General features: G+C 34.5%; 1 protein-coding gene across 1 annotated transcript; it reads right to left on the minus strand.

Moving 5' to 3' along the window:
* Positions 1–1758: 1758 nt before the first annotated feature.
* LOC132618643 (F-box protein At4g35930) lies at positions 1759–4862 on the minus strand. Its single transcript, XM_060333669.1, has 5 exons — positions 4714–4862; positions 3496–4022; positions 2532–2606; positions 2329–2438; positions 1759–2241 (listed from the first exon to the last, which is right to left on the minus strand). The coding sequence occupies exons 2-5, from the start codon at positions 3880–3882 to the stop codon at positions 1980–1982; spliced, it is 834 nt and encodes a 277-aa protein (XP_060189652.1). The 5' UTR covers positions 3883–4022; positions 4714–4862; the 3' UTR covers positions 1759–1979.
* Positions 4863–14662: the final 9800 nt, after the last annotated feature.

Consider the following 14662-nt stretch of genomic DNA (forward strand, 5'->3'; position numbering starts at 1 on the left):
ATTTTTAAGAATTATATGGTGGTTAGTAGTGGTGTTGAATCACGGTGGTGGATAAACCATCCTTTTTTTTTTTTTATGTAACCTGTAAAATTTTCAAAAAATAGTTTATTTCATCCCCCAAAACAGAAAAAAAAGATTTTAAGAAGGCATTAACAATGGCTCATAACGAAGAAACAAAGAAATTAACTGTTTGTTTGGATGGTTGTTAACTGGTTGCCTAGTGAATCGTTAAATTCGTTCATTTTATATGATCGATTTGGTATGGTCACTTCGTTATTTTATCTTTTCATATTGCCTTGTTTAACCCTATTTAATTTCTTACTCCACCATTTTCATAACAATTAACGTTTTAACTTTTACGAGAGAAAACAGTACAAAGAGTTTGTGAGTATTTGTGATACTTTGTTGGAGAGTACATAAGGTGTACATATAGGTATTATTAGAAATCCGAATCATGGAGAAAGTAGATTTGTAATCCTAATATAAGTAGGATTAAGTAGAGTTTATTTCCCTTAAGTGGGCTTGAAAGACCTACTTTTCATATTTGATGCCTTGGGCGTCTCAATGAAATTAGTAGTCTAAAGTCAAATTTTAATGTGAGGCTTAAGTACATGCACTTATATAAGAATATTTAGCGTTGTTTTTTTCTTTTCTTTTTTTCCCGTACTTGTTGCCTTTTACTTCACATAGTAACATTGATATTTATAATAGCGAGGATTGATTCAAGTTAATAAGATTTTAGCCATGTATTTTAAATACATTACGTTGGATATTATTATAAAATTTTTATTTGTTTAGTTCAAAGTTGTAAAAATATTTCTCTTCAAAAGAAGACAGTTTTTCTTTCTTTCTTTCTTTCTTTTATTATATAAATATTGTACTTCTTTTCACAATTTTCAACATTGTCTAACATAAAAAAAATCATAAAATCCATCCTTAAATTTTGGGGCCTAAAAAAATTGGGGGCCTAAAGCAATGGCTTTACTGGCCTCAAGCCACCTCTAATGCCTTCCCAAATTGCTTTTGATTGGGTCTTGGTTACTGTTTTTAAATTTTATTTTTAATTTACCGGCAGGGTTCATTTTGGAATACAAAACGTTTAAAATAGCAGTTGAACAATTGTATTTGGTACCCCATTTTTATAACTACATACTTACCAAAAAAATTCATTTCCAAATTGAGAATTATTAGAGGATAAGTCTTTTTCTTGTTTTATATTTGTACCTATGTATTTGAGTTTTGTTTACCAGATAGTCATTTGTAGTTGGTTTGTCCATTCACTTACGTTGGTTTGATATATGAAGAGGTCCAGAAGTCTCCTTGCATAGAAAAGCCAGGAATTGATACAAATGCAGTTCATCTGCTTCAAATGTACAAGGCTCTAAAGAAATATGAACAATCTTATATGCTCATATACCTAAAAGAATCACCATTATGCTTTTATACATTCAACAAACTCATAAAGAAATTGCATTTTGGTTACAAGAACACATCGATAAGATTTCGTACTCTAATTGTAGTTGAAATCGAATACTGTTGCAAGAAATCAGTAGACAACTGGAAAATGCACCCATTATGAGAAATCCAAAAGTTACTTTATTTCAATATGCAATATGCTCCACAAAGTGGAATACCCTCTATTAAATGAAGATTATCAATTTTTGTTGTAAATTTCCTTTAGTACAAACTCTTGTTGAAGCTTCTTTGTGGACACACTGAGGGCTATAACAGACGGACACCGAGACTAGCAAGCAACTCTCAAAACCCAATAAATAGAACTTATATATTATACACAAGCCCAGTCTCCATATATTATTCGCGAAAACCTTCAAATCTTTCTAAACCTAGTAATCTTAAACCACCTTCAACGAGTGCCCCCGGTAATATTACAAAACTTGCACCCTATCCATTTTGCTACCAAAGATGAAAACGAGATAGTTTTCTATTATACACATATCAGGAGATGAGAACACCCGAAATCAACGGAGTTTGTTCTGAGCAACAGCCTGGCATAATTCATCCTCATAGAATAGAACTCTATTAGAACCCAAGGACTTGCATAGGGGCTTTGGTATAACAGATGGAACCAAGCATCTTGAAGGAAATGCAGACTCCTGGAAAAGAACAGCTGCAATATGACTCATCTCTGTGAACTTGACACGGGATGGAGGACGGGGACCATGTTTTGGAGCCTTAGGAGTGTGAGGAGTGTTGAGCCATGCGCCTTTTCCGTTCTCTTTGCTGCAAGAGACATGCATATGAGAAAATTCAACAGCTATTTGTCTACTCTAGTCATCAAGAGGGGATGGAGATGAGATTAAATATTACCTTACAAAAGGCCAGTGATCAGTGGGGAGAGGAGTCATGGTGCTTAACAACTCCTGCCGTGTTCTATCTGGAGTAGTATAATTAAAATGGAAAAGTCTTGCCTGAATTACCTATTGAGTTTGCACCATTAATTAGATTCCAATACATTACCCATGTTTAAAAGAGAGATGAACACGGAGAAAGATAGAGAGCAAGAGACTCACTGCCTTCCTGATCTTTTGAGAGACATGGAAAACTGCTTTAAGCTGGTCGTGGTGCAGATGGCAAAGTATTTTGACCTTAATCAAAAAGTAAAAATTCTATCAGTCATTCAGCCCAGACAATGAATGGAGCAAAACAGAGTACTTAAAAGATTGGTTTCCTATATCATATCAACAAGAGTAGCACTCACGGAAAGACTAAGACACACGCCGTGCAGGTCTTCCATTCAATTTTCAGCAAATGCAGAGCACATTTATACAACTAACTTCTTTCAGATGAATACAATTTGATGATCAACTGAGACTCTATATAAAGAAAAAGCACAAACATCAACTAACTTATCATGTTTCACAAACCCACTAGTTTTTTATAAGGCACAAAGGCCATTACTCTTTGGAATATGTCATAACACTTTCAGATCAGCTATTTTCAGCTGATCACCTAGTCCTTCCAACTTCCTCCTTTTTTTCCTTTGTGTTTTCTTTAATTCGGTTTAATTACAAATCTAACAGACAGTAAGCAGGTTATCTGAGTGATGCTAACGATAGGAGACAGGAAACACAGCAGAAACCAAAAAGAAGGTGGCCAGATACTAAAATATACTCATGAGTCAGTAGATGATTCACACTGTTAAGGAATCATCAACCCAATAGGAAACCAAAAAACAGATCTAGCTGATATGATGTTTTGTGTATCAGACACAGTTATGTAGCTTCAATTCATCAAGGTTTTCCGAACAAATTAATGAAATCAAATGCTATAAATGTTAAACATCATATTTTTCACATATCCAAACACATCAAAACTTTAAATCAAAATGACACAAGAACAGTGCGAGATTGTTAATGAACATGTGTCTCTTATTTCGTTCTACATGTGAGACAAGATCCAGAATCCACAGTTCAAAACATGCAAGTAATGGCATACGATCAATTATGAAAGCAAAAGGAAGAGAACGTTGTATACCATTAAATCCATTGGAAGCGACTCGAGTCTTGACTCTGATGTGCACTCAAAAGCACCAGGTGTCTTTGGTGTCATTTGCAATTTAGTCAGCTTAGATGCGTCAATGGGTGTATTAACAGAACCATAACAAAACTTCACGGGTGATAAAAATGCAGGACTTTCATCAACAATATTATTTTGAACCGCAGCTTGATCCTTTGGTTCATCTGAAGTCAGTACAGCCACCCTTTTCTTGCCAAGATCCGTACAAGACTTAGCAGCTGATACCTTAGTGTAACGAAGCTGTGCCAAAGCACCTGGTTTCAAATACTTTCCCTTTGTACTCCTCGACCGCCTTTTCTGTTTTGGAGTCTTTGATTGACCATCTTTGGGTGACACTTTACCCATCTTATTCTGATTTAATTTATACTCACCGAGCAGTTTAATCAATTTATCACCTAACTTCTCAAGGTCTCAACTTTAATCATTTCCCTTGCTTATTAATCAAATCAGACCAAATCTAACTCAGATTACTCTTCAACATTGACCTGGAAAGGAAAAAATTCCAAAAATACACATCAAAACTGGAAAAGATCCAACTTTTAAGAAACCAACTAACAAAGGACATCAAAATCAGAAAACCACAACAAATGGATGTTATAATTAACTGCTTCAGAATTAAAACAACTGGATCCGGGTGAAACAGAGCACTCAAAATAGAAACAAGCATACACACGGAAAATCAAATATTGGAGCATACCTCCAACCACCAACCACCCCACCCACCTCCCACAACCACACACCACCCCACCTCCACCCCCCCAAACCACCTCCCCACCACCAACCACCCCACACCACCCCCACCTACCGACCACCACACAGCAAGCCCCACCCAACTCCCACCACCAACCCACCTCACACCACCCATCAACAACCCACCACCCCACCTCCACCCCCCCAAACCACCTCCCACTCCACCACCCCCACCCTAACCCATTGTTTGACAAAAGATAAATGCAAACAACAAAACCAGAACCTCCATGAGAAAAAAAGAACAATTAAAAACAAAAAAAAATTAAACTCAAAACTACATAAAACAGCTATAACACAAAAACCACGCCTCAGTCCTAAACAAGTAAATTTAAAAAAATTCCACAAAAGATTAAAATAAAAATAAAAAATAAAAATAAGAACATAAATTGAAAATAAAAAATTACACATAAAAAATAAATTACGAACCTGAGATGAACCCAATAGAGAGAAACCAAAACCCTGGAAAAAAGGGAAAATGAAATAGAGGGAAGTAAGTATTGTGCTAGGGTTTTGGTTTAATTTATTTGAATTTCTTGTAAATGCCCGCCAAATTTTTCACCAACTGTTACCATATATTATTATACTCCTATACTATAAATATAAAAATAAAAAGTGATATTAGTACTTCTAGTCCCTCAAATATTAATGAATATTATTTTGATCCTTATAATTATCCGTTACGAATATTTAACCTGACTAATGAATGTATGCAATTTTTATACCTCGAATTGTGAGTTTTCATTGATAAATTGAATTATTAAGTGTTATAATATTCGAATTATCATTTTTAATTCCTTAAATATCAATAAATTTTAATTTTGCTCTTTGTGATATTTCAATTATAAATACTTAACATTTAATAAATCAATATGTGCATTTTGATCTCTTAAATCTTCATTAATTAATGGATCTGGAAAGGGTGGCGTGTACATGGCCGTACCCCTACATTCTAAATGCAGATAGGCTGTTTCCGATAGACGCTCAGCTCAAGTAAAAGATTGATTTATCGACGTATTATATTAAATTTGTACTAATATTTCATATTTGAGATTTAATTTTAAAATATTTTAAATATCACATATTTCCTATATAAATGGACAAAAACTCATATTTTAGTTAATTAAAGGTCAAACTATACTAGTAAGTTTTTTGTATTATAAGGATCAAGACCAAAATTGATCAATAATTGAGGGACCAGAGTGCAGTTATCTTCTCAAATAAAATCAAATCTGATGAATCTAGGGCCCACGTTGTGGACTTGGACACTGGGCTTGGCCCACGTGGGGTATGGGGAATAGATAAAGCTGACGTGTCGAGTCCCTATTGGCTGTACTGACAGTATTTTAAGGGCTCAAGTAGGAATCCAATGTTGGGATTCTGACGTGGGGTATTTCCCTACGGCGTAGATGGCGGCAAACTTGACTTGTAATTAGTTTTTTTTTTTTAATTTATAGATATTGTCTGTCTTTTTAAAATTTACTGAGTAATTATTTTTGGGTTGGAAAAAAAAAATATTATTTTTGGGAGGGAAAATTGATTTGACAATTACTGTAGATTTTTTTTGTGTGATAAGTAGGTATTATCCGATAAAAAAGTAGATATTATCCGTATTTTTATAATTATTTTCAGAGTAAAATACGAGAAAAAATTCCTCGTGGTGGCTATTATTTTGGTTTCTCATTCTGTGTTCGATTCGACATTCATATTGAGGCTCGAATAATTTAATCTTGCGCCTTGTAAAACCTATAACTTTTTTTGTCTCAATTTATGTGATAATCTTCTTTTGGAAATCGTATTGGTTATGGATTCAAGCCAATAAAGAGAGAGGGAACAATCATTACATACGATTCGTATGGGGTCGATTCAGATTTCGAGAGTTAAACAAGAAAATCTTTGACCACAATTTATTTTAATGCCCTTTAAATATTTTATATTGTTACTTATTGTGACTCATAGAACTTTTTATTTAGTTTCTAAATATGTAAATTATTTATCAAAAAACTGAAAGATTGTATGTCCTAATTCACAGTCAATATAAAGAAGTTTGACTCTCAAAATTCGAATTATATCACATAAATTGGGACAGAAAGATTATATTACAAGAGGAGAAGTTCCTACCAAGATTTTTTTTCATACCAAAAGCTTTGATCTGACTGATTAGAGGTGAAAGAATCATATTTATCCCATCACAATTCATAGTGGTTCATTATTATCCACATTGAACAAAATATGTCGATAAGAAAAAAATTTCACATACGTCAACCCAATCAATTATCATTGAACAAAGTATGTTGACAAGAAAATTAAAACAACATGTGAAATAATTTTTAAATTTTGGAAAAATAGAGAATTCGGTTAGTTAAAAATGAATTGTCTAGATGGAAAAAATGATTTTAAAATGTGTTTAACTGAATGTTATTAATTACTTATAAAAGGATCCTATGTGAATAGGAGAAAGGAATATTAAGAGGATTAAAGACCTTATGTTGTACAACTTCTTTTTCATTGGATTCTCTTGTGAAGGAAAGTTTAGGATGCTAGTTTTAAAACATACAGTATTTTATACCGAAAGGCCACTGTAAATTCTAGTTAAAAAAAAAAAGATAGGGTACTGCGTATAAACATACCTCACTGTAATATCTTATGAATGTATTTTCCAAAATAATTCCGTTTGGATTAGCTGATTAAAAGCAACGAATAAATGTTAAAGGTTGAGAAGCACTTTTAAATGCTGAAATTAATAATAAGTAATTGGTATGTTCGGTAAAAAGGCATTGATAATCATTATTTTTATTAAAATAACTTAAACCTTAAAGTTATTTTAAAAAAATATAAATTTAGAAGTATTTTTACATAAAAAAATGATGAATGATAGAAATATCATCGAGAGATAATTAAAAGTTATATTTTAGAAAGAGTATTTTGCATAATACAAAAGATATTAGAGATAAAACCGTACAAAGTTTGATCAAACCATATGCTTTAAAGCTGTTATACTCCATAAGATAGGAATAACTAACTTATAACTTTTGACTAATTTTTGCTTATAAACACTTGACTTATTATCACTTTAAATATTTATTAAAAGATACTTATAAACAAGTTTGATTAGCTTATAAGCTTAACCAAACATCTTAAAACACAAACATAAGTGTTTGTACCATGTTGAAATATTCATGGAAACATGAAGAAGTAATTTGATAAACTTATTTCATTCACACAAACGATGCTCCACCGCTCCATGTCACGCTTATTGTCCTTGCTACTTTATTTGGTTGATGAATAAAATTTGTCAAATTAATTTATGACGCTTTATATGGAGGAATTGTCCTTTGTATTTCAAATTCATAAGCTTAAGCCATTTACTTCTTGCTCACATAGTTAAAGAGAGAACATCTCAGATTAAATTGGACAACAGAGATTCTACAATTGTTAAAGGAAAAAGGCTCTCGTCTTTAATTTTTGTCATTCGCTTAATATCCCGAGGTCCTGGGTTTGAACTTAGGCTTAGTCAAAAAAAAAAAAAACGCAAGGCAAAGGTTGTATCAAAATTAAGCCTATTCGGGCAAAAGTTAGGCCTTAAGACGAATTTTTACCCCAAAATTAGACCTTAAGGCAAACTTCTGCCTTAAGGACTAACTTTTGCTCAAAATTAGGTCTATTGGGACAAAAGTTAGGCCTTAAGGCACAGTTTCGCAAAATTCCAGCTAAGTAATTTTTATTTTTTTTATTTTTATTTTTTGCCTTAAGGCATAAGTTGAAACCCAACTTATGCCGTAAGGCAGAGTTTGAAACTCTGGGTCAAGGCAGAGTTTGAAACCCAACTTACGTCTTGTGAATCTAAACTCTACCTTGCAATTTTATTTTATTTTGATTGAGCGACGGATCGAACCCGAAACCAAGGAGTTTTTAGCGAAGCGTAAAACTTAAAGACCACCGATTTGAGGGACAAGAATTAAAAACCAGTGCCTTTGAAGGGCATTCCTGACAAAAAAAATGAAGGAAAAAAACCCTTAGTGATCTAAAAATAAAATTACAGCTATCTAGAATCCATTTCAGGTTTTAAGAATTTAAGATTGATAAATTTAAACTTTTCTTATCATAAGATTTTATCCGGACCGTCCATATCACGAATAAAAAATAAAGGGAAATTTGCACAATTGCCCTTCGTTAGGGGTGGTCTTTAGTTTTTGCCCCTCAAATTGTTGGTCTTTAATTTTTTTCCCTTCGCCTAGAATATCCCGAGGATCTGAGTTCGAATCCCGGCTTAGTCATAAAAATAAAAATAAATCGCAAGGCAAGGCTTGTGAAAACTTCTGCCTTATGCGCCAGACTTTGCCTTGAAGCATAACTAAAAGTCTGTCGAAGAGGGTAGAACTTCGCCTTATAAGGCAAAGTCTATGCCTTAAGGAAAAGTTTCGCTTTATAGGGTAGACTTTTAGTTATGCCTTAACTAAAAGTCTGTCTCATAAGGCAGAATTTTTCCTTAAGGCATAACTAAAAGTTTGCGTTATAAGCAAGTTTGCCTTATAAGCAAAGGCATAAGGAAAAGTTCTGCCGTATGGGACAAACTTTTAGTTATGCTTGAAGGCAAAGTATGTTGCATAAGGCAAAACTTTTTGCAAAGTCTTGAGTCTGCGACTTAAGTGACACAAAAACAAAAAATTGGAACCAAAATAACACAAAAAAATAATAATACAAAAGTAGGTTTCACACCAAACTGTAACTTTACAGTTTGGTCCTTTCACACATAGATTCTGTGCGTGAAAGAGGCTACCTCTTTTTGTTTTAAGCTATCAAACTCACATTTTTTCTATACTTAGGGCAAAGATTAGTCATGCTTCAAAATTCCGAAATATCAATATTTTATATAGAACTTACTATTTTTTTTCATACAATAATCTCGGCTCATTACATCAAGTATAACTAAATGTTTGGATCGTCGTTTTAGGGGTTATAAAGTGCCCCGAAGTAAGTTTTGTTTGTTTGAAAACTTGTCATCTTTAAGTTTAAGCGTCATATTTTATAGGATTTTGATCTAAGTGTTTTATTATTTAGTCAAATCGAATGTACAAATAAAAATATTTTGATCTACCTTCAATTTTTTATATTATGTTGTTATTTTTCTTTTTTGTCTTTTTTATTTTTTCTATGTCTTTTGTGTAATCCGCATTTTTTTTAATGTAATGTGTATTTTGTATTGTTTGGAAACTTGTTATCTTTATGTTTAAATATTATAATTGAATGTAAAAATATAAATATTTTATTTAACAATAATTCATCCAATACGAGAGGTTTATACTAATTCAAAAATAATTCATTCTATTAAATTACAGTACTAATTCAAAGCAATACATTACTAAATTACAATAACAATACAATATTCAAGTTCTAGAGGCTCTATTACTTCGAGACGTGCTTGTACCACCACGACCTTGTTGCCCACACGAACGCTTGTCATGGACATATTGCTTACATGTAGAGCACTTGCGAGAGTAAGTTCTTTCACTAAAATCCATTTGATTGGGTCTACGACTCCGTGAGTTAATGCCTAATTTCTTGATGTAATTCTTGTTAGCAACCATCGAAAATAGCTCGTTTGGCCAATAAGCTTCATTATCAAATGGCCGGAATTGGCCGGAATATGCTTTAAGGTAACTGTGGACCTTGTATTCCCCCACCACATAACTTGTTACCGTTTTTGTCATTCTCTCGAAGCACCGTACAACATGAGAACACAGCCTGTGGTACGTTTGTCACTTACCACAAGTGTATGTTCTTGTTGCCTCATAAACGATATGCACGTTTCCAACCTTACCGTTGTAATAACTCGTCCTAACTTCATACACACGTTGAATGGGGTCATACTTGGTCATTTGGTGAAACTCACATTTTTTCTATAATGCTCCATCTTTTTGAAGGGCTTTGGCATCCATAATATCGCTTTGGTCTGCCTTGTCCTAATCACAAATCGCTCCACAACCTGCTTGAAAGTCATTCTCACCATTGCGGTGACAGGTAGTCCCCGAGCAGATTTCAGCAAGCCATTGAAAGACTCTGAGCTATTTGTTGTGAGCATGCCCCATCTTTTGCCTCCATCAGCATGAAGCATTCATTTTTCAATTTCGAGCTTCATCAACCAAACGTATGCGGGTTCAGTAACTACCCTGATCAAATCCATTTTTGCAGCCCATTTTCTTTGTTGATGCTCCATTGTAGCCCCCCACATCAATTCGTTTAGAGTGTCATTGTGAAACTTTGATTGCAAATTTACCTTCAAGTGCCTTAAGCAATAGCGATGATAAACAAGGGGAGGCTGCCACCCCAACAAATTATCCATATTGTGCAATATGCCTTTATGACGATCAGACAGCACGCATATGCCTGTACGATCCTTAATAACATGAGCCTTCAAATGGGTCAAAAAGATCCCCCATGTGTCGTTACTCTCGTTAGCGGCAATTGTGAAAGCAAGAGGGAATATTGACCCATTGGCATCCATACACATGCGTGCCATCTATGGATATCACTGGTCGGCAGTGAGCAAACCCATCAATACATGGTTTAAATGTCCAAAATACGAAGTTGAAAATTTTACCCTCTATAAGCTGCCACTCTACAACAGTACCAGCATTAAAATGTTGTAGAGCCACCATATACCTTGGCAGCGATTGAAAAGAGGTATGGCAATTTCCACAAGTCATCTCAAAAACGCGTCTACTCCCTGTTACGGTTCACTTTTACACGGGTTAAGGTATAAAAGTTACTACGAGGTTGTTGGTGTTGACACCCAATTTTGTCCCGTCTCTCTGCCAAAATACCTATTTTTAAGCTTCTAATATTTTTGGGAAAAATAAAAAAAATATATATTATGTTTACTATAATTATTAGCCTCTTATCAATACCGCCATTGTATCATTCTATCAATTATTATTATTTACCGTATTTTATTATTATTATTATTATTATTATTATTATTATTATTATTATTATTATTATTATTATTATTATTCACAATTTTTAGCATTTCGGCATTTTACCAGCTTACGCGCACGCATCGCATTTATCTTTGCATAATTAAATAAAAAGTATTTATTTTAGTGCGGATTTTCGAAGAAAAAAATAATATATATTATTACACGGCTATTATAACACCATATGATCTTATTACCCGAGTCTAATAATCACACATTTTTTTTGGTATTAAGTAATATTTTGTCACCCTCGGTATATCATTAATTAAAATGGATCTTTTATTCAAATTTAAAAGCCAAACTATTTCTTGCACTCGGTCCGTATTTTGACTTACCGGACCTCAAATCAAAGTCCGATTAACTCCTAACATTTTTTGGACTAGATCATATTTTTTATCTCAATTTTTAGACCAGTCCATATTTTTAATTCATTAGCCCATTTTTAATACCCGGTCTAAAAATTGACCCGGTCCGTAAATGAACCGGGTCTGACCCATTTCAGTGAAAATAAGGGGAACCCTTTTAGGGTTTCCCCTCATTTCTTTCCCACCTCATCACCGCCGCTTCACCTCTCCCCACCTTCCTCCGCCTCCCTCTCTCGTCGTCATCTCCCATCTCCGTCGCCACCCACCTCCATCACCAGCAACCATCTATCCTCCATCACTACCCCATACCCCCACTTCACCACGTGATCCCCACTTCACCACCGACATCCCACTCGCCTCCGACACCTCTGTCACACCCATCACTCCACTACACCACGCCTCTGACACCCTCCACTACACCACGACACCCACACCACTGTCATCCCCACTCAATTTTGTTCCCCACGCCGCTCTCTCTTTCCTTCAAGAAACCCTAGATCTCCCCTATAAATATTGATTTCTATGATCGTTGAGGAAGGAGTTTTGGATTTGAAAAACCCCTACAAGATAAACTCTTTCAATACCTGAAACCCCTTACTAAAACTCGGTCTTGGATCCCCAAAATCCCTTCAAGAAACAGGGGAAAATTCGAACCAAGGCAGTCTGAAAACCCCCTAAGAATCGAAGTGCTTGAATCGCCAAATTTCTCTAAAAGATACGAGTCTTTAATTGTTCTAGTTCCCCTGTTAAAACCTCGGCTTTCGATTTGCTCAATATCGTCATAAATATTAGATCCTATTCTTTTTTTTGCTGTGGATATTCGTCCGAATCCGAACATACACGAGTTCGAATTTCAAAGTGTTCGAGTAGGTATCGAGACCTTCGCCTCATTTCGCTGCACCCCCAAAAGGTCAGTGATCCTCATTCTCCCTTTGCTTCGGTTCTGTTCTATGTAAACTTGTGTAGTCTGATTAGTTTAGTTTCGTATTGATTTCCGATTTAGCATGAGGATTAGTTATTTTGCTAAGTATGTTTACTGATTCAGTTTGCCCTAGATATAAGAATCATATCATGTGTAGTTTAATTTGCCTTAATAAAGTTATATGTGTTAGCTTATTTGATTGTTGAGCATAATCAGATAAATAATGCTCTCTACCTTATCTAATAGTTAAACCTGTACGGTATTCCTGGATTAGCTTAAGATCAGTAGGTCCTATATGATCATTCCACTCCGCTAAGCATGATTATGCATTAGTTATCATAGTCTTCTTTGTTTGGAATGCTTAGGTGTGGGTCTGCTTAGTATGATTATCTGATAGCTTGGATTAATTATGTTCCAGCCAACATGTTCATGTTGGTTTAGTTTATTTTGCACAGTCGAGATGATGTGACTTGAGAATCATCAATTTCCAGACCCTATTGCTAGCATATATTTAACTAAATTTCGTGTCTTGATTATCTGAAGTATATTCTACAAGATCTGGGTATGTTGTTAATTCATTCCTGTGGCAAATATTGGTCCTTATCATGTGTCAGTAGTATAATGAGGTTGTATGTATGAAGTCGAATTGGGGTTTAGATATGCATATAGGAGTTTGAATCAAAATTCTTACTTGGCCTTCCAACATGTTTAGCTCATTGTTTGACTCCATCATCAGATTAGTATTGCGTTACTTTCCAATTTCACTTCAGCCTTGCTCTACAAACTTGTTGTTTTGTGTCTATATAGTTTCCCATTTTTGGCATGGCTTGGTTCAATTTAAAACTTGTCCATGACTGCCTGTGTTGCTTTTTTATAAGTTTGTATTTAGCTTGTTTGAATATGGCTGAATATTCATTATGGTTCATGTGCATGTTGAAACACTATTTGGTTGATAATTATAGGTGTCACTCTTATCTAATATAGACAAGTGATATTGGACATCGACATGTTTGTCTCTATTACTTAAGATAATCCTGTGGTATGAATGGTAATCTTGATACACATACACTTTGCCCAGATTTGTCAAATAAGATTATAATTGATCTCTGCTTCATTGCTTAGGACAGTGTCTGTTTTAAACTTTAATATATCGACTGGTTGTGTAATTAATTGGTCATCATATTGTGTTTGCTGAATGTTGAAGCTGATCATTTGTTTCTCTGGTAGTCATCAGTTGGTATGAATGAGAGTAAAGAGTAAATGGGTTTGTCTATCTGAATATGCAACATTACAAGATGAATATTTTCGGGTGTTCATTACTCATATGCTCCCCTCATCTCAAAATACCCAGAATTGACTGATCTGTTCTTTTAGGATATTGATTTGCTTAGGATGTCTAAATGTTTAGTCCTCTTTATTGAGAAAGACGAAAGGATATGTTTGTCGGTCCTAATCGAAAACTACGAGATATACGTACAACCTGTTGGTTCTACCATTTGTGAATACCTTTTATTTCACCTTTGTTTTGGGTCATTATCTGGCAGAGGGATTCAGAATCCTGCCCTGCTCATTGTGGTGATATGTTCATGTGTGATATTAGATGATTCGTAAATCATTCATAATTTGAAAATCCTCCGTTACTGCTACCGCGATGCAGATTCTTCGTCTTCGCGCATTTGTAGTTAGTTTTGCAGTGGTCATTGGCTGTTGTGTGATTGATTGGAATATTCCCAATATACCTATAAGTGCCTTTTTTTTTTTTATATATATTCATTTTGTTAAGGCAGTGAGGTGGTATATCCATGTTTATGTAAAGTATATTCCAAATATACGTACAATCTACCTGCATGGCTAACTTGTTTGGGTATATCTAATGTGTTTGACCTCGTTTATTCGATTATATCCTAATCCTTTTCCTTTTATTTTTGCATGACTATCGCGTATGAGTCCAAGCGACTCGTCATCTCCCGCATTCAGCGTCGGGCCAAGGCCCAACAAACTCTCCTTCCGCGTCAGCCCAAATCTGCAGCCTGCAGGAATAAAAATGCATTGGGCCGAGGCCCAAACGACAGAATATATAGCAGCATATATTCAAAAGAAATAAATGAATTTTG

The sequence above is a fragment of the Lycium barbarum genome, chromosome 11 (genome assembly GCF_019175385.1).
Source record: "Lycium barbarum isolate Lr01 chromosome 11, ASM1917538v2, whole genome shotgun sequence".
Lineage (NCBI taxonomy): Eukaryota > Viridiplantae > Streptophyta > Magnoliopsida > Solanales > Solanaceae > Lycium > Lycium barbarum.